Source organism: Copadichromis virginalis, linkage group LG6 (genome assembly GCF_057382275.1).
Source record: "Copadichromis virginalis isolate Kocher_CV1m ecotype Utaka linkage group LG6, C_Virginalis_male_GT1.1, whole genome shotgun sequence".
In the NCBI taxonomy this organism is placed as follows: Eukaryota; Metazoa; Chordata; class Actinopteri; order Cichliformes; family Cichlidae; genus Copadichromis; species Copadichromis virginalis.
The window spans coordinates 35,939,176-35,960,121 of record NC_140623.1 but is presented as its reverse complement, the minus strand read 5'-3'; the positions used below and the strand labels follow the sequence as shown (position 1 = coordinate 35,960,121).

The 20,946-nt window shown below is 39.5% G+C and overlaps 2 protein-coding genes across 4 annotated transcripts in view; both read right to left on the bottom strand.

Moving 5' to 3' along the window:
• myh11a (myosin, heavy chain 11a, smooth muscle) overlaps window positions 1–13,917 on the bottom strand; it is a 33,021-nt gene extending 19,104 nt beyond the window's left edge. For 2 of the 3 annotated variants that reach the window (XM_085460194.1, XM_085460195.1), the window contains exons 1-4: window positions 13,761–13,914; window positions 10,331–10,695; window positions 9,893–10,049; window positions 1,123–1,150 (exon numbers count right to left, since the gene is read on the bottom strand). In XM_085460194.1, coding sequence (XP_085316320.1) covers window positions 1,123–1,150; window positions 9,893–10,049; window positions 10,331–10,672 — 527 coding nt within the window. In that variant the 5' untranslated portion in view covers window positions 10,673–10,695; window positions 13,761–13,914. Of the gene's footprint in view, window positions 1–1,122; window positions 1,151–9,892; window positions 10,050–10,330; window positions 10,696–13,760 lie in introns of all 3 variants that reach the window. The other variant, XM_085460197.1, reaches the window with a different exon arrangement.
• A 4,802-nt stretch (window positions 13,918–18,719) lies between these two features.
• On the bottom strand, window positions 18,720–20,871 carry cep20 (centrosomal protein 20). Its single transcript, XM_085460193.1, has 4 exons — window positions 20,787–20,871; window positions 19,880–20,077; window positions 19,528–19,612; window positions 18,720–19,199 (listed from the first exon to the last, which is right to left on the bottom strand). The coding sequence occupies exons 1-4, from the start codon at window positions 20,812–20,814 to the stop codon at window positions 19,091–19,093; spliced, it is 420 nt and encodes a 139-aa protein (XP_085316319.1). The 5' UTR covers window positions 20,815–20,871; the 3' UTR covers window positions 18,720–19,090.
• Between the last annotated feature and the right edge of the window lie 75 nt (window positions 20,872–20,946).

Here is a 20,946-nt window from a genome sequence, read left to right as displayed (position 1 = left end):
CATCCACAGAGGAAGTATATGAAATTTGTGACAGAAATGTCACTCTGTGTAATTTCCCAACTAATTAACAGCTTAAAATCACACACACAAGTCTCCAGTCACAACATTAAAAAGTGCTTTCACTAAAAATCATTAAAATGCAAGCGGCCCATAATAGATTGTTATAAAAACAATACCACAAAGCATACAAAGCAATTAAACACAAGTGCATCCACCCACAAGGAAGAATGTCATAAATGAAATTCCACGTATCATTGCTGAAACATTTTTGCCTTTTATGGGTCCAAAGGCCTGATGGGGCTCAGAAATCTTAAAAAGTGCAAGGAGTTGATGTTCCAAGCTGATGGTGTTTTGGCTCTGCGTACAAAACTTTAAACAGTTTTAAATATGGCCTCATGTAAATTAACCTTCTTGTGTAGAAGGTTATTCTTGTGATTGTCTTTATTAAATTACATTTATGACTGAGATATACATGTATAAACAGCAAGATTATATTGTGCAACTAATTTAAAATGGTACATGACAAAACGTGAAGTCACTCCAGCACACAAAGAAAAACTAATTAACTCACTTTGTTTACTATAAATTAAAAGTACAGTTCAGTTCAGGCCAGTCCAAATATCAAGCTATCATTAAGAGACAAAATGAGGCCGTTTGTCCCTGGATGTCCAATTGCCCAGTCAAAGTTCTCAATAATTAGTTTAGAACAAATAAACAAACAAAATAGAGCCAAAACATTTGCAGAGCTAATCTGGTTCTCCCATCAGGATCCAGGGCATACTTCCTGAGTAAGGGTCTGAGAGGAGAGAGGGGCCTCTGGGAGCACCGTAAAAGCATTAAAGCACATCCAGTTTAGCTGTCTTTGAATACAAGATGACTCCATGGTAACAAAATCCGACAAACAAAATCATTTCTTTTTGGCACTAATGGTTGAAACGGTGCTGAGAGACCAAAAAGGTATTTCGTCTGTTTAGATCTATGTTTACACAAGCATTATGTAACTGTTCTTGCACACAAACAGATGTAGCATTCACTCCTGCTTTTATGTGATGTTTAAAATGTAAAAAAACAAACATGCAGAGATGGAACAGGTGAGCATGGAGGAGAGAGATTTTCACTTACGTGCAGAGAATGGACTGGTCTTCACGATCTGTAGAATCAAGAGAGAGTCAGTGTTAGATTATTTTTATTACAACTTATGTTGAATACTTTTAAACATAAAATTCATGATACAGCTAAATAAATTTGCAGTAACTGTAGAATACATTTGTAATTTTTATTGTGCATGATAGACATGAGGGACTTTTATTTTCTTTCTTTTCTTTCTACCACTTATATTCACCATGCAAAGTAGTCAAATGCACTACTGTGAAACCACATGTAATTCTCCAGCAATAAAGATCAATCTACTGTCAAACTTAAAACACCAGCTAGGCTTTGTGATTTACTCCCTTGTGCCAAAGAAAACATGTAACTCTTAAAAATACTTTGATTTTTACACATGAAAATGAACTCTGAATGCGCAAAAACAATGAGTCATTAGACTGTCTCCAAAAATACTCCAGGGAGATTACACGAAGACCATGTAAGGCTAAACTGTAACTGTATACTTCAGTACAAACCACCCCTGGGGGAGTATGGTGCACGTTGCTGAAAGAGAGATAACTTTTCTGGGCATTTGTGATCAGAACAGAACAAATGGCATACTAGGCAGCCTCATAAACCTCTATGCAACTGTGCAACAAAAATGACCCAGGGTAGGGTGAATGACGGGAGACAATTCCTCATTCTGACACTGAAGAGTGTCATTTTCATTTTGATTATCATCCACATGTCCAGGACACAAATCTAATGACATGTCTAACTTTGTGAGGTTATTTACTGACACTTCACTCCATCTCTGTGGTGTCAAACGTCTCCCAAAGAGTTCCATAGACTATATAAAACATGGACATAGCGACCATGATGTCACCCACTGATTTGTGAAATTTCATCTCTGAAACTTTGAGCCACACAATTTCCAATTTCTTTTAAACCAGACATGAGGGCCTGTGAACATTTATATGGTCCCCCCTAAACATACCCTGCTTTAATGTCCTTCCTGATACTGCTGTATTCCATAAGACTTGAACTGAGTTCATGCACTCATCAGTACAGTCTTTACTGAGGTCAGAGTGTAAGTAGTTTTCTTATACTGGACATCATCTTTTTTCAACTAGAGGAGTCACTACCTTTCTACCTTTTAGAAAGAAATGTTTAAGGCACTTCCTCTCTTTTATATCTATTGTCCAATCTGACCCACTGCATAGAAAATTAAAATTGCAAGAGAGGAGGGCATCATTTTTGGAAATTTTTCCCCATTTATTGCACCAGGAAACATTGCACTGACAGAATGGATAACGTCACAAACCAAAGCACTAATTGTTTTCAATTTTATAGCCCCCATAGCCTGTAGCCTGAAGTAAGATAGCTAGCCTTGGAGACGTATCCAAAACATTTCTTTTTAGTGACAGTAGACTAACTGAAGGTGGAAAAGCTGTCTCACACGATATGATGATGTTTACTGTCTATTGATTTTAACAGATACTCTATATTTAATTGTCTAATGTTTAATGAACTTCTTTCTACTAAAGAAAGGAAAAATGTTGGTGGTACTACAACAACTTAACTTGTCTGGCACTTGAGATTAAACTGGGCTTAATGTGATCTTGTTCAACAGAAATTAGTCTAACCGCTCCTCTCTAACCCTGTTGCATCATTACATCAACCTTAGTCTCAACAAAACTCTTTGAAGGTGTTTCATAAATTGAGTTTTCACTTTGCCAAACTGTCCTCTCTTTAGAGGTGGAAAATTTAAAGCGGTCCCCAAGACACACACATACAAGTACACACACACACACGCACACACAAGATAAACCAGCAGCACACTCCTGCACAATTAGGGTGGAGCACTCATAATTTCGTCGAACAAGTACAGTGACAATAAAGGGCTATTCTATTCTATTCTGCACACACAGATACAGTGTCCAGCCTCCATTGAACTGTAAACTGGGGTGGATGCCTTTTCTCCATGTGAACTCCAGTTTGGCTGCTGTTCCACTGGATTCATTCCTTACATACAGACGAAATGTACCCTGTTCCCTCTCTGCACTTCCTAATTAAGGCAGAGTGCAAGACAGCAACACACATAGAGAGAGAGAGAGAGTAAGGTGGCCAGATTTGTGAATTCTTGTAACAAATCCAAAAACAACATGCACTCACATTAGTGAATGAGACTTAAAAAATCTGTGAACCTAATTAAGTCACGAGAATTAAATCTGATTATATGAGTCTCTGCACCAGTAAATATACTGTGAGCACGGAAGGACAGCATGTCAATCATCTGCTGCTGGGGACAGAAAACTCCCCACGGGAATTTACATTTTTATCTCCCGGACATCAAAGACCAAAGTACAATTTTGGAGGAATGGGATCTTGGCCAAGACTGAAGAAGGAATGTTTCAGAGCTTAGGAGACTTATCTGGATTTGCTTCAGTTATGCACCACTTCCAGTTTACATGTGAATTGTTCATACTACAGCACTCAGTGTAGAACATCCTGCTTCATTAGTCACAACTTCATGGGAAATCCTACCAAAGCATCAACAATAACAACTCCCTGGCAGTCATAGTTTTTCTTATATTATTTTGGTGTATAGAGAACCCTTGAGACATTGATATTGTAAAGGTTTAAATTATGAAAAAGACTACGCTTCAAGCAATCAGACCCTATGAATCAAAAGGAGACTTTAATGTAAATGGCCTGCATTTGTATAGCACTTTACTCAGTTCCTGCTTTACACTACATTCAGTCATTCACACACAGGCAATGGCAAGCTACATTGTAGCCACAGCTGCCCTGGGGCACACTGACAAAGGCAAGGCTGCCGGACACTGGCGCCACCGGGCTCTCTGACCACCACCAGCAGGTAAACAAGGTTAGTATCTTGCCCAAGGATATTTGGCATGCAGCCAGGAGGCAGCCTGGGATCGAACCACCGACCTTCTGATTAGTGGCTAACCTGCTCTGCCACCTGAGCTACAGCTATGCTCGTTTCCAGTTCCTTTTTTATTCCACTACAGTAGCTTTACATTACAGCTCAAAATCACTCTTATTTATCTAAACCATGACCCTCATTAAAGTTGCCTTTAAGACAACCTTCCTCTGACTCGCTGCCCCTCTCAAACTGATACTTTTCCCCCAGCTTTAAAAATTAAACAGGACCTATCATACTGATTTCACACTCCATGAGCTATTCTTATTCCTGAACCACATGATTCACATTTCAAAATAACACTGGATCTTGTTGTCTCAAATCAAGCTGTTTAGCTGCCATCCCTTCCATTTAAACCAACTGTCCTCTGACTGCCCCTGCCTTATAAACAGAAAGTTTAAACATCAGGTAGGTGGGACTTTATGTGGTAACAGCCTGCGCTGTGTGTCTTAGATCATCATATTAAAGATATCCAGTCTCGCTGACATCATGCAGGTCTAAGAGCAGGACAAACGGCCTGAGAATAGTTCGAAGCCTGAACTCTGGGCTCACATGGATTACTTGAAATTTCATTTAACATAATCATCACCATTGTAACAGTAACAGTGATAGAAAATAAGCACGAGGAAAACGTATCATGAGTTCACTTAAACCCATATGAGACAGTCTCTTTCACCTTTGCACGAGACTTGAGACATTTTGTTATTTTTAAAGAATGAATATATTTTTGATTAATTGTTTCTTGTCTTTTCTATGCTTTTCTTTATATTTCTCTTTGTGGTTTTTTTTGTTCTTATTTTTCGCTGCCGACTTATCTTGATTTCTTTACTCAAGCACTTTAAGTCCCAGTTGTTAAAACGTGACAGCTAAATGGGTGGTCCAAGCTTAAATATCTACTGTCACATATATGATAAGTCCGAAAAAAATGTTTAGTCTGAAATAAATGCAGCAAATCAAAACACATTTTTTTCTTCTGCACATACAGACACAGACTGAACAGCATCTGCTATGTTCCAGCTTTCGTTCTCAGAGATGAACAGAAGATGTATAATCCAAACGCCACATAAACACCAATCCTCCCTTCTTCTTGTTTACTCTTGATGCTGTGTTTACAAACTATAGCTTATGAGGTATTTTCCTGTATCCTGGTTTGTTGTAACGTTAAATCACTCAGTGCGTACACCTTATTAGTAACAGAAAAGCATTAGAAAGCATTAAGTTGCTTTATCAAAGACCAATTAAGTTATTTATATTGTCATTGCCAAACAAATTTAGCAAATTGAAGACAAACTGGTGTTTCAGTATATCTATTTCCAAATTTGTTCTACATATCGGCGCGGTCACATTTGATAGGCTTCTTTATTTTCTTTGATCAGTCATCGTTGATCGTAATGCGTAATGCGATATATACGTGGACTTGCAACTCCCTGTTTTGTGGACTTGCATTTTGAACTTCCACTATGGTTTATAGCTGTCTGTTAGTTTTTTTAAAGCCTGATGTGACTATATCTGGTAGAGCCAGCAAACTGGATGCACAAGCTTCATCCATAAACTACATAAGTGCATCACACAGACACAAATACAGACAGCTCCTGGCTACACTCAGCTTTGACCCCAGTGATGCAAACTTATCTCGATATGTTTGCATCAGTCTTGATATAATTGGGGAGATATTTAAAAAGTCTTCCTCCACAAATCCTTCGCAGGTCGCATTTGAAGGCCAAGTCGGTGTATCCTTCGTGGCCCAACCTATCCCAGAATTCATAGCGCGGTCTAGCCAATTTCAGTATCCAACAATGGAGGCAGCTACTTAGTTTTAATATTAGTCTTTATGGGTCACAAAATGTAGCTGTGTAAACTTCAAATATCTGCTTGGTTTATCAAGACATCACATATTTGCAAAAGTGCTCCGACGTTTTTGGAGACGTCTGTTACCCACCAGCTCAAAGCTGACCGGGAGGTCGAGGCCCACTAGAGCCGGGGGGAACACCGCACTCCTGGCACATCATGCCTCGACCTCCTGGTCAGCTTCGAGCTGGTGGCCTCTGAAGGATGCGGCCTACTTTGTGAGATCTCGCAAAACGTTTGCAAGATCTTGCAAAAGTTCATCTTAATTTTTTTTCCTCCAATATCCCTTGCAGGGCTCCGTACTCATGCATGGGCTGTCCATACATTTCATGCAGCATTGTCAACACAAATAGATTAAGTGATGAATGTAGGAAAACCTAAAGCTGCCGGGGACAGTCTGAGAGGGTGTCAGAGGTTGGTGGTCTCGATGCTACTGACATTTTCTCAAACAAAAGTACCCCGGGTAAAGAAATATAGTTTCAAGTTGTTGGCTTACATCCTAGAACAATTATTTTGCTTTGTATATCACAGTGTGAATCACATACTCTCTAAAGGAATTATAATGACAACAAAATACAGAGCTTTAGAGTACCTGATTACTTGTTTGGATCTCTTCAAGCTTTTTAGCATTGAAATTCAAAGTTCATTCAGGTGTGTACTTCAATACTGTAATAATGACCCTATCAGAATTGACAGCTGTGCATGTATGTGTGAGGCCTGTACAGTAGTGGAAGAAATTATAACACAACTTTCTTTGATGGTTTCCAAACAATAACTCTCTAAATTACAGTAACTCCTGTCCAAACATCCTGTTTAGGAAGGAAACTCCTCAAACCAAAGGACAAAAGTCTCAGGCTCATTTAATAGGACCAATAAACTTGTTAAATCTTTGGCATTTACACTCCCTAAGAATTTTTTTTAAATAAGCAAGAGGGTTTTCTGAAACAGGAAATGTTTTATTGCCCTCCACCCATCTCTCAACCATCTCACAATCCAGATGTCAAGTCCTCTGAGAGAACACATCGTCATATCAACATAAAATCCAGTGGGCAAGACCCCCTGGAAACACAGACTCTGATTCTATGGGAAACCAGCCACTCTGAATCACTGCAGGGACATTTACTGTAAGCATGACCAAGACTGCTACCATCACCTCTATGAGACCAAAATACTATTTTGGAGTTGTTTTTCATACCATTTTACATTTTAATGAGTGTATTTTTTGTTCTCACTACATTATAAACATGGCTCTGCATTTTAAGCCATCAGTTTCATGGATTAATTTGCAGTTTTGTCAACCACTTTGTCAACATGACAGTGTGATAAGCCTGTCGTCACCAAGAGCCACCACAACTCACCCACAACAAGCTCTTAAAGCTGCCAACAAACAGCTCAATTTGACACAGCTTACTTAAGAGCTTCAGCAGCTAACGCCTGCAGATTTTATTCAGTTATGTGTGAGGCCTGCTGAAGATATACTTACGTTTGTTGCTTTCTTGTCTCAGTTTGTTATTATTTATCATTTTGATCTGATCATTTTAGTTTATAAATGTTGTAGCCCATCTCAGCATGTGCTGTGCAAAAGTCAAAAGTTCCTAGTAAAATAGCTACAGCAATTTATTGAAACAATTCTGAATTTATTCATTTATATTCAGTATATAAAGCAAAAACCGAGTTTGCATATATTTGGTATGACCTCCTTCATCATTCAACAAAGCCTGAGCTACCAGGGTCAGGCTGTTCTTGTAATGTCTTTAATTAAGCTTCAAGAATAGTTCTCCAGGTTTCTTGAAGGACATTCAAAGCTCTTCTTTGGGTGTTGCCTGACTTTTGTTCTGTTGTTTTCCAAGATTATCCCACACTGCTTTAAAAATGTTGAAGTTTGGGCCCTGGGGAGGCCAGTCAGTGACTGATTACATTCAATTGTGTGTCTTTCTATTCAGTTATGCTTTTATACTGGATGCCAGGGAACCAATACTAGGCTTAATAAACAAAACAACAACAACAAAAGGTAGCCAATGTCCAGAGAAAAACTATAAAAGATCTTTAGAAAACCTGGAAGCTTCAGGAAGGTGAACGCACGCAAAGCTACTGGTCCGGACGGGATTCCCGGCCGCGTCCTCAAGTCATGCGCGGCTCAGCTGGCTGGAGTGTTCACGCACATCTTCAACCTTTCCCTCTCTCTGTCTGTAGTCCCAGCCTGCTTCAAAATGGCCACCATCGTCCCTGTACCCAAATCCTCCACCATCTCCTCATTGAACGACTGGCGACCTGTAGCCCTGACCCCCATCGTAAGCAAATGCTTCGAGAAGCTGGTCAGGGACTTCATCTGCTCTGCACTACCCGACTCACTGGACCCTCTACAGTTCGCATACCGCCACAACAGGTCCACTGATGATGCCATAGCCCTGACACTACACACTGCCCTGTCACACCTGGAGAAGAGAGACACGTATGTGAGAATGCTGTTTGTAGATTACAGCTCAGCATTCAATACCATCGTTCCCTCGAAGCTGGACAGGAAACTGCAGGATCTAGGACTGAGCAGCTCCCTCTGCAGCTGGATCCTTAGCTTCCTGTCTGACAGACGCCAAGTGGTCAGACTGGGCAGCATCACCTCATCCCCCGTCACACTGAACACTGGTGCTCCACAGGGGTGTGTACTGAGCCCTCTCCTGTACTCACTCTACACCTACGACTGCACGGCCACTAACAACTCCAACATCATTGTGAAGTTTGCGGACGACACTACAGTGGTGGGTCTTATCACCAACAGTGATGAGACAGCTTACAGGGAGGAGGTCAGCGCCCTGACCCACTGGTGTCAAGACAACCATCTCACCCTCAACGTCGCAAAGACAAAGGAGTTGATAGTGGACTTCCGGAGGTGCAGAGAAGTACACACCCCCATCACCATCAACGGCGCTGCTGTGGAGAGAGTGAGCAGCTTCCGGTTCCTTGGTGTACATCTGGCTGAGGATCTTACGTGGTCAGTACACACAAACAAAACAGTGAAGAAGGCGCAGCAGCGCCTCTTCTTTCTCAGGAGACTGAAAAGATTCGGCATGAGCCCCCGCATCCTCAGGACCTTCTATCACTGTGCCATTGAGAGCATCCTCACTGGATGCATCACCACCTGGTATGGCAACAGCACCGCCTACAACTGCAAAGCTCTCCAGCGAGTAGTGCGGTGCTCTGAACGGATAATTGGAGGTGAGCTTCCCTCCCTCCAAGACATCTACAGGAAGCGGTGCCTGAGGAAAGCGGGGAGGATCATCAAGGACTCCAGTCACCCCAGCCATAAACTGTTCAGACTGCTTCCATCAGGAAGGAGGTTCTGCAGCATCCGGTCCCGTACCAGCAGACTGAGAGACAGCTTTTTCCATCAGGCCATCAGACTGCTGAACACTTCATAGACACCTCAGCTTCACTACTGGAACTTTAACATTATGCACTCCATACTGTACAGTAATGCCACTGTTTTGCACATGTCTCACTCTGTATATTTTATTTTATATATTTTATTTATTGTTTACTCTATTTAATTTGTAAAATATGTGTACACACACACACACACACACGTAGAAAAATATTTAGTATACACATCCAGAAATGCATATACTATTATATATTGTACATATATTTATTAGTTTCAGATGTAGCCATTCTTGTATTTTGCTTGTTTACATTATTGTATTTTGCACAACTCTGTTGCTTGTGAAGCTCGCACACAAGAATTTCACTCACATGTGCTGTACCAATGTACCTGCACATGTGATGTGACAATAAAAGTGATTTGATTTGATTTGGAGAACCACTTTTAAAAATACTAGAGTCTGGCTCCTTGGAAGCAAAACATAAAGAAAGGGTTGCCTAAGACTCTTTTTCTATTGTATACTTTGGATAGATAACATAAAAAAGCCCCATTACAGAGCTAACATGGGTAGGAACATGTCTTTGCAGTATGAAAGCATCTACATCACAAGAGGAGTTTTGTAGTAAGCATCTTACCTTGCATCATGTTTCTATAGGCGTTGTCAGAGATGGAATAGATATGAGGGGGTAGTTCATGTCGTTTCTTTCCTTTGTACATTTCAATGATCTTCTCTGAGTAGATGGGCAGCATTTTGTAAGGATTCACCACCACGCAGAACAGGCCAGAGTATGTCTGAGAGCAGAGAATGCAAGAAAGGTGAGACAAGGACAACTTGCACAGTTTGCATGCTTGTTTCTGCCAGAGAACGAGACAGTAGTAGTAGTAGTAGTAGTAAAAAGTACAATAATCTGAGGAAATTCATAGTTTGTCATCATTTTTCTAGTACTTTATTTAGGGTCAGAGTTTGTACATCCCAATCCAAATAACAAAGGGATAACAAAGTCAACAAGTTGCCATAAGAATAAGGCATAAACTATTTTGTGAGCATGCGCTTGTTTTTAGTAAATACTTACATAAATGAGCCCAGAGAAGTACCTCTCGCGAAGATTGTGCAACACAGAGGCCTCATTTAGACAGGTGAGCTCGGCCATGTCCTCCACCTTGCTGAACTTGGGAGGGTTCATCTTCTGGATGTCATCTTTATTGACTGTTATCTTCTTGGCATTATCAGCCAGCTCCACCAGCACCTCGTCGCCATGCTCCTCCTTTATACTAGCTGCCTCAAAGCCATGCTTTTCTGATGGAACCCATACCAACTTCTTGGCTGCCCAGTCAGCCTGAGCCATCGGGCTGTTGAGGAAGTCTTTGTCAACAAAGAGGAACTTCTCATCCTCGGTAGGGGCCTTCGTGGACATCTTGGCTTAAGGTGAAGGGCCAGCTGTCGATGACAAAAAATTAACTGAATGTTAGAAAAGAGGGAGCAGTAAATAAAACAAAGATGGATGACAGAAAGAATGCAAGTAAGGGAGAAAAGAGGCAACGGAAAGTCAGTAGCAGCAGTCAGTAAGAGACAATAATCACTTGCAGGTACTGGAAGTACCTGATTGGGCCTATAGATAGCAAAACCCTGTGTCAAGTAATGAGTAAGTCCTAGTGGGAGTCATGCTATAAATTTGCCTCCTTGCTTGTGGTCGTAACCCAAAGAGTTAATATGCTTCATCTATCGGGGAGTTCCAGAGTGCAGCCATTCTCACAGACCTCCACCCCCCTCTCGACCCTGCACTCTCTCCCTGTCTCTCTCACACACCACAAGGGAAGAGCTCAAACAATTCCCCTCCCTACTGTAGATCCAATGACTGAGGCTGGGAAATTGATTTTAATTAACTCAGCAACAAAGACCGCTACGTTTTGTCAACAGCTCTATCTCAAATAACTCTAAACCATTAATACTTGCTGGCATTTACTTATACTCAGTCAAGTCAGTGCTTAATTGTCAACATCCATTTTTTCCGGTCTTTCACTCTGCATCTCTCTCTCTCTCCTGCTCTCTCTTACTCTCTCTCTGTCTCCTGCTTGAGGCTTCAGTCTCGTGCTGTGATGACCATATATGGACCCCTTCTCTGGAGCAGGGCTCTTTTCTGCAGACCTAAACAGCAAGGCAAGTGAACTCCCAAACAAAGCCCATATAGGGAATAGTATGTCTCTTGCCGGCCTTGTCGTTTACTCCAAAATGATAACAGTAAGGCAGAGAGCCTGAGGGGGGCCCGGAGCTTTAACAATCGTGCTTCACACGGGGCCATAGTAGCATTCATTTTTAAATGCACTGGTTAAATCATGAACAAGTGCCTGGGACTCAGTCATGTCTGAAAAGGAGCATTCCCGAGCTTATGTGAAATGCTAACAGAAATATGTAGAGTAAATGTACATGCACTTAATTCTTTTCAAGTGTTATTAAAAAAACGGAACCCATTAGATCTAATTTAGGGACTGTTACATAACTATAAAACCATAATGTGATGGATAAAATGAAACAAGTTTGCAAGTTTTTAAGTGGAAAAAATGTTTTACTTTCTAACCTAAGATAGCTTATATATGAAATCCTGGTCTTAGACAAACTAAGTCACAAACTATAAAATATACTGTAAAAGTATTAGCTTGAAGCAGAAGCAAACACTGTCTATATGTCAGTGGATGAAAGCAGTAAGTCAAGCACACGTCTGAGAAAACAAGGAAGGAACCCTCTGATGATCTGGTGATTTTCTGCAGATAAATGTAAACAAACTTTTCCTGACACTCCCCGTATACTTAAGTGTGTGCAGCCAATCAAGTTGCTCCTCCTCACTCTCTTTAACCTTTCTCACCAACTTGAGTTAATGCTTAATAGTTGTGGAGTCCACTCTCACTTTCTGTGGTGTTGATACAGTTTGGTGCTCAGTAAGTGTATCTTGAAGACAGAACAGGGTTCAGAGGGAAAAGTCTCACAGTCACGACGATGGTTTGTCATCTCTGGCATCTTTATTCGCCATGAGACTAAACTACACATAATCCAGTATTATTGATCTGTCATAACTTTAACCACTAAATATAATATTAAACTCTCTCCTGTGTAATCATCAAACCAAATCAGTATTGTCTCGGTTCTAGTTTGTCAAAAATATCACACCAAGGCTAAAAATAAAACTTGTGATGAGACCAATAAACTGGATCATTATTCCAGAGTCTCTATCAAAAATAATAAACAAGTGGAAATATCACTCAGGAGACTAAGTGACCTTTCTATTTGTGGCTGACCGAGTGGCTGACAATTTTACAACTTTTCTCTCTTCTTCCTGTTATCCTTTTATCAATAAACTCAGATGCATCAGGTTTTCCAGGCCTTTGCTCAATGTTTGCTATTAAAACATGAAAATAGTTTAATTGAATTTATTAAAATATACACTTGACTTGTTCCAGGAAGTGTTTCCTCTTATTTTCTGACCAGGAATATCCCAGTGCTTGCCAAACTGTTCCTTTAACTGTTCATCCAGAAACCTGTGATGCTGTGGCAAAATTAATCTGTTTAAAGCTGCATCCAAGTTTTACATATATATAATTGAGTTGAAATACTCAGTTATTAGACTGTCCATTAGCTTGTGTGGTTATGACAGTGAAAGCCCTTGAAATAAAACAGAAGGGAGACTACGTCTGCATGCCAAATATCCTTGGGCAGGATACTAGCCCCAAGTTGCTATGAATGTGTGTTAATGTTAGACAGAAAGCGCTTAATCATAGAAAAAAGGCTTGTATGAATTTGTGAATGAGGCGTGTATAAAGCGCTTTGAGTGCCTCAGGAGAGCAGAAGAGTGTTATATAAAAATCAGTCCATCACTCCTCCAAACCAATCATGACAAGATTAGTTAGCTGTATGTGAAAATTGTCACGAGTCTGTGCTATCTGCATCTTCAGGGAAAACATACTGGATATACATGCAGCCCAATACAACCATATTTGGAAAACAGGAAACTCAGTGGTCAGTGGGATGTGGTTCTTAGATAGACAGACCTTTCCCCTTTTCCTTATGATCGCGAATACTTTTTACAGTTTTTTTTAATATATGTATTTTTTTTACAGTATTAACTGTAGTTGATTAACTTAACAATAATACTACGTCGTCTGTTGCACTTTATCTAATGCACAAATAAGTGTTTGCATACAGGAGATGTATAATTACATAATGAGCTGACGCCCAGATACGTAAACTATGTCATTGCTTTTAACTGTCAGAAGAAGTTATGAATAAAACTCATATGCTAGGCTACCATAAAACATTAATTAAAGCATATTTTTAAAATAATTTTTCATAGTAGCTACAAAGTTCACAATAAAGCTCTGCAACCGCCATTATCTACAGGAAAACACGCAGACTCCCTCTTCCTTAAACGCATTTAAAGTTATGAGGGGATGCCGATTGACAGGTGCACTTCATGACCGCCGCTGCACGCTTCCACTAAAGGATATACTTACATAATGTGAAGAAACGGGTGTTCAGGGGAGCTTTGGCTTTGGAAAGTTGGAGTTTGGAGAAGCCGGCGTTGACGAGGTACTCCAAAAGCGAACAGTCCAAATGACCCTCGTCAATTTCAAAGCCTTACTATTTAAACTGCGGACTGTTGCGCGAAGGTGGAGCTGTACGAGGGGACCCTCCTCCTCCAGCTGCAGCATCGTCCAGCATCTGTCAGCGGGGCTGCGGAGGCAACGGACATGCGCACTGCGGACACCAGCAGGTTCGAGGAGTCACAGGGATGTAAGATGAATGAAAAGGCGCTGAATGGAGTGGAGGGTGCTGCTGACAGAGAAGCAGAGGATTAAAAGGTCATATATAACAGTCAACAGTAAAATGGAAAACACCATAACTCCCTAATCTCCATGCTTACTGTTCCAGCACAAAGACATCATGTTTGTGTGTAAGACTAGCGCACACACGGGCTGTGAGGTCAGGTTATGGTTGTAAAATAAATTGGCGTGTAATACAGTTTCATCAGTTTTTTTTAATATCTTGAAATTTACTGCAGCTAACAAATCCAGTACATCTAAATCCACAACATTTATGTTACAAGACCTTTTTTTTAGATTTTAATGTGCAACACGTTTATACATGTGACATATTTTATAAATAAAATGATCCAAATTGATATAGAACTTCTCGTTAAAATTAACTACATCATGAGCCAAACTACATTAAAATACCCCGAAAAATAATCAAGCCTATGTAACACAGCAAGGTTCATTCTACGTCTTGGTTATGAGTCTACCATAAGCACATTATTCAGATTAATAGACCGATTAACTCAAATTCTCACACACTAGATATTTTAGTGTCAGTGATACTGTGTTAAATTAAATAATAACTTGTTTTTTATTAATTAAAATGAGATCATTTGTATAAAACTAGATAACTAAACCTTGATATTTTAAAAGTAACTGCAGTTTATATTACAAAATATAAAAGAAAACGTGTAATAGTATAACCTTACCAAAGGGAACATCCTCTCCTCTCCCTCCTGTCCAAAGAATTAGTTCAATTACTTTACATTCTTGTAGATGGACAAGCCAAATGTGTGTTTGTAGGTAAACAGCATGGCTCAACTTGAATTTATGTGTTTATTCTTTATGCATCATGACAGATTTTAGGAACATTTCATGACTTGATTTGTTGTTTCCATTAATTGAATCATAAAAGCTGGACCCACAATAAACACAGAAGCCGAATAATTGGTTCAATTTGAGTCTAATCTTAAAAACATGCTATCACTTGCTGTCTTAACTAATTTCTTTGGAAAGAGTTGGTTCAAAAATATTTAGTAATTCAGCACTAATCAAGCCAAGCGTTTATTGGGCGCCTTGAATCATAATTAACTGTTGTTATCAGTTTGTATGTTCTCTCAATGTCTGTGTTTCTTCCAGGTGTTCCAGTTTCTACTGTTTAAAGACATGCATGTTAGGTGATGTATGTGTTATTCTACAATGGCTGTAGGAGTGGATGTGTGGGATGGAGTTGTCTTCTGTCTGTGGCAGTACATTTTCAATATAATAAAAATGTATTTCTATGTACTTTCCCTGTAGAAAAACCTTTTTAACATAATTTACAGGTGTCATGTTTCAAAGAATTTATTCAAAGGCAATCAAGAAAGTCTTTACAATTTAGACAATTTAACTGCAGTCTAATAAAATATTATTTCAAATTGCAATCTGGGCTTTTACCTCCTTATTTTGTATCATTTATTTCCACACACCTCTGAGTTGAATCTAATAAGGCTAAACAGTGGGAAAAAATGAACAGGAATCATAATTATAAAACTGTGTGCGTCACTCCTACACGTTCTAGGGTTTAAAGATTATGCAATGCGTTCCCACTCCTCATAAGGAAAACCAGCTGTCCCCTGCATAGGAATCCCCTTTTACTGTAACCTCCCTGGAGAGTTTCCCACCAGTACATAACTCATAATTCGCATAATGAATGTGAGTTTCTTTGTGTGTGTGTGTGTGTGTGTGTGTGTGTGTGTGTGTGTGCACATCCCATCTTTCTGTTGCTACACACACAGCAAACAGCTCCTCCCCTGTCCTGCTGCATCCCTCCTGTGTGCAGCTTCTTTCCAATGGAACTTCCTTTATAAGGACACTTTTCTGTTTGTCCCGGTAAATCAAACTGCTGGTTGATAACTGCGCCAGAGACATAGCATTGTGTTCGTGTGTGTCTGTTTGTGTAAAAACTGATGACAGACCTAAGACCAACATTAAGGGCCTTCAGGTTCCCTCTGGCCAACATCAAGGAGATGGGGTGGCATTCGTGGAAAAGGACCATGGGTTGAAAAAATCAGCACAGACAGGCAGTGGGAGGGATGAAGAGTGAAGAGGAGGGAAAGAGGAACAGATACACTGAACAGAGAAGTTGCAGTGTGTGCCATATAAGGAGAATGGCGTCTGTATGGAATCTCTGCAGCTTTCTGTGTTACTTTCAAAGTCTAGCACAGGCAACCACCCCAAGCTCCAGTGACTAAATATGGTTCAATAGCAACAGGGTTGTTCAAACAAAGTTACTCCTATGGCTCCAAACTCTAACTCTATTTACCTGCAGTTAGCTGTGACAGACAACTGGTTTATAGCTTCTGTTTAGTGCACACAAGAGAAAGACTTGTTATTTTCTTGTTATTTTTAGTGAGATAAAATATGAAATTAACAATTTGCAGCTTGAGGCTAATGCCTTTGAAATAAGTACACAGAGACTTGGGATTCCCTCTGAACTAAACAGTGTATAACAGGATCATTTTCCAGAATAAGAGCCATAATAATGGATGAAGGTAGAAGGAAGGATTATTATTTATTTGTATTGAAAGTTAATCTGTTCTAAACTTTGTCCTGACACACCTTTAAGGAGGAGACAGCGGGAGTGAACATGGATTTAAACCTCTGAGTGAATGATGGCAAAATCCCACTCCAAATGAAATAAACCTAAGCAGGATTTTCACTTAGAAATCAAATGTTAATCATCTGTATTTTATTTACACACAGCAAATGAATTAACACGCAGCAAGTGAATTCAAACAGGTCACTGTTTATAGTAAACCAGCCAGAATGGCTAAAGCAATTGAGCACGTACATGTGGAGGATTCCCTCGAAGCAATAAAAACAAAACGAGGTGTCATATTAAGATCTCGTACATACAGCATGTTTCATGTGTATTTTTTCTTCATCCTCATGTCCATAGATGGTCATCTATTGGAGAGAAAACATGTTTATGGATATGTTTGACCCCCAAGGAATGCAATTGCATTCTAATTTAAGCACAGAGGCAAACGTCAGTTCAGTCTGCAGCAGTCAAAGGATCACTGCATTTAACACTATTTATACAGCTGCCTGTTTTGCATACAACTAATTTATACAGTGGAGAAGAAATGCTACCAATTATGGGGCAAGCTGCCAATTGAACAATCATGTCATTGTTCAACTTCAGGAGCTTGTAAAGCCATTTTAAAGAGAATGGATATAGATGTCAGTGAAGTAGGTATTTGAGTACCTCAGCTTTAAGGAAAAATCAGGTTTGTTTTTGTAAAACCATGTAAATTCAGACATTTTCAGACGAACAAAGACATAGCGCTATTTTCATTTGATACTAGGAAACAATAAATTAGGACACCGTAGACAGTTAAGCTCTTCAACAAGCTGCACTAAAGGTACATCAATCATTTTGTGGCCAAATTCAAGATAATACACCATGTGCTCAGTATTATCACTTCACTGTTTCAGTGGATGAATCTGAGACCTATGATGAGCAGAAACAAATGTGTATAACCTAAAAATAACTTAGACGTAGAGCAGGTTACAAATGGTTTAAACAGTGCAACTAAGTGCCCAACATCAGTAATCAGGATAAGAAATAAAAGGCTGCCTCAGTAGATAATCACTTCCAGAAACTTAGGGCTTTAAGTTTGAGAAAAAAATGTCAAGTTCCTTAAAACGGTGAGAAACTATGTGAAAAGCTCGACGCAGTGCATAATTAGCGTGGGATCTGGGCTACACACAGTATACACATAGATATAATTAAGTTTTGTTGATTTACTGTTGTTGTTTTGTGGTCTTTGGGGTCAGATAAAATAAAATTATCAAGGTAAGAAGGACCTCATTGCCTTTTCTCTTAAGCTGCAGCAAGCAAATGAGAAAAAGAAGTAAACATGAAAGAGAGAAGCTACAGAATAAAGTCTGGAAGATGCATTATACCTTAGTTTAGGTTCATTTATATAAGCAACTGAAGGGCACAGCTTTGGATCATGGGTGGGTTTAGTTTCACACAATACAATGACCACTAAAACAATCACAGGAAAGTGTTATTTTGGTCAACGTTGAGGAGCAGCTACTTTAATCACCCTATGATGAAAACTGTAAAAGAGAAAGTGCTTGCATTCACAATGAATAAGTCTTGTAAATTTGGAAAAGCCTGCAACATTTCATATCAATGTACAAGCTGTATGATCGCCTCAGAGGCCTGTTTAATGCATGCAGCTTAATTAAAGTGCACTTGCTGTGGTCTCTGCTATATTTACAACTTTTATGCTCAAGGTCCTGCTCTCAATATCTTCAATGTTGTAAGGTCTTTTAGGACCTGTTACAGTGTAACATGTCCATCCATTCATCTCCTTAGCTGTTTATCTAATTCGGGGATGCAGTGAGGCCGGATTCTATCGTAGCTATCAGAGTGTGAGATGTGGTGTGTATGCTGGGTAGGACACATGCGAGCACAGGGAGGCCCCAGTGAACCAGACAAACCAACAAGTCAAACCCAGTACTGTTGGTCTGCATGTTAGAAATGATTGGCTGCATAAGACTGAAAAAATAGGAAAGTTGTTTAATCCTATGAAAAAAGCAGACTTCAGTTTTGTCTGTGGTGACACTGCCACCATATGGTGGAGAATGAGATCAGCAATTGCAGTTGGTGAATAAAAATAAAGATTTTATTATTTTTACACTGTTAAAAATCAGTCAAAAAATATCACATATTTACAAAATGAAACACCAAATACATCACAAATGTAATCTCAATCCTTTAACTCAACTATGACAAAAACAATTAGGATTATTAATTATTAGGATTACACTGTGACTAATATAAATAAAGTGTTGAAGTCTGATAATAAATTCAAAATGTAAAAAAGGCCACAAAGAACATTTGGCAATTTATAACAAAGACACAAAGATTACTGCGCTAACAAGACCTTACAGACTTTATGCTGTAAAGGCTGAATAACTACAAGGACAGAGGCGAGATACAACATAGTAAGTCACTGCTGTATCATCAAACTTTAGGCATCAGTTCCAGGAGTGTTAATGGCAGCAGCGCCTCGCAGAAACACCTTCCCTCCCTTATTACTGCTGTTCACAAAGTGGGACACTAAGCCATATAGAAGAGGTCTGCAAAATAAAAAAACAAAAGAATTGTAATTAAGTTTTCATTAGAGAAGGAAAATAGGTGACTGATAGTAATTATTTTAAATTGTACGCCTTTCAGTTTTTACTGGCGGTACATGGAGATAAGTGCTAATTTATTTTATTTTTTTTTAAATTAGAATAAATTCCCAAGTCATCAAGCCAGTGCACAACTATGATGAGGATTCATGGGGACACTGTCAAATTGTTACGCCCACTCTGAACATTCCCCAAAGAGTTCAGCTAATTTTTGAACATTATGTTCAGTAGCAGAATGTACTGGTATTTCTTAAATCCTGCTTTCTACACTTACACTGACTTGGAGCTTGGATCCTCAGTGACTTTCAGCTCATTCGCCAGGAACTGTCTGTCCAAAGGAACTTCGGGTTGGCCCGACTCTGAGAAAACAAACAGTGCTAAAAAATATTCACTTTTCTCAACAATAGTTGCTGGTTATGACAGCCACTGTCTTGACCAAGTCTACATAGTTGAGTCCACTGAGTTGCTACCATGTGATTGGCTGATTATACATTTGTGTTGACAAGCAGTTGAATGGTCGTAGGTAATAAATCATACTCATAATAATAGTAGTTACAGTTCTTAAAGTTTGTAAAAAAAAAAAAATTAAAAAATGTTGAGCTTGCACTTTTTTGGACCTCACCCACCTGCAGTCAGCACAGACGCTGTGTATCTGTACTTGTTGAACTCCAAGTACTCCCTGATGAGCTCGTTGATGATCAGGTTTTCGTGGGACAGGGGAGGTCGCGGTTCACGCTGGTCATCCAGGGCGCTGAACACCTCCGCCCGGATGCGAGCCTTCAGCTGGCCCAGCACACCGCGAGACTCCAGCGTTTCCCTCAAAGCTAAAATATTCACATTTTTAACACAGCAAAAAAAAAAAAGGATAATAGATTGGAAAACTAAACAACCCCTATGGGTACAACGAATCTGTTTGGTCAGTAAATTTAGCTAACGAATGAAAGCGGGATGTTTTTGTACGACGTACACCGTACAGAAATTTACCAATTTAACATATTCTTGGTATTTTTAAAGCTATAGACCGCTTCGATAACAACTCATATTCATGTCAATATCTTCACAACACACTCTTTAAATCGTAGTAATTCTCAACCATTAATCTGTTCTTATTTTTATGAAAATGTTTATTACATGTCCTCCCCCTATGCTAACTAGCCTAACTCTGAACTAGCTGGCTAGCAGCTGTTAGCGCTGGCGAGCAGCGAAAATTTCCTGAAAAAATATAGATCGAATAAAGTATATTACGTGTTTAGCTATGCCGAATCGAATTATAGGTGTTAACAATAAAGGCGGCAATGGGTTGATTCATCCTTAAAATATCCCTAAAACCACTGCCATTTAGGTAGCTGACTTATTAAACTTTTGAATGGAGGCTGGTAAGGATGTTTCTGTGTTTTATAGTTTGCCAGTGTTCATAGCTTTTCGCTAGCTTGTAAAATAACATCTAAAATTATGTGGGTTGATCTGAGATCGTATTAGGATACTAGTTAGGAAACAAAATAATGAATTATGCTAATGGCAGTGAGCTCTTACCGCACTTCAGTTCTGTGATGGTCGCCATCGCAACGAGTGTTCCTATACAACCCACATGAACGTTTCCAAAAATAGCGCCCCAACAGGTGGCGGAAGACAACTCAGGAAGATAACACGAGAAGACTTAAAAAAAAAATCACAATTTTTATGGAAGACCAGA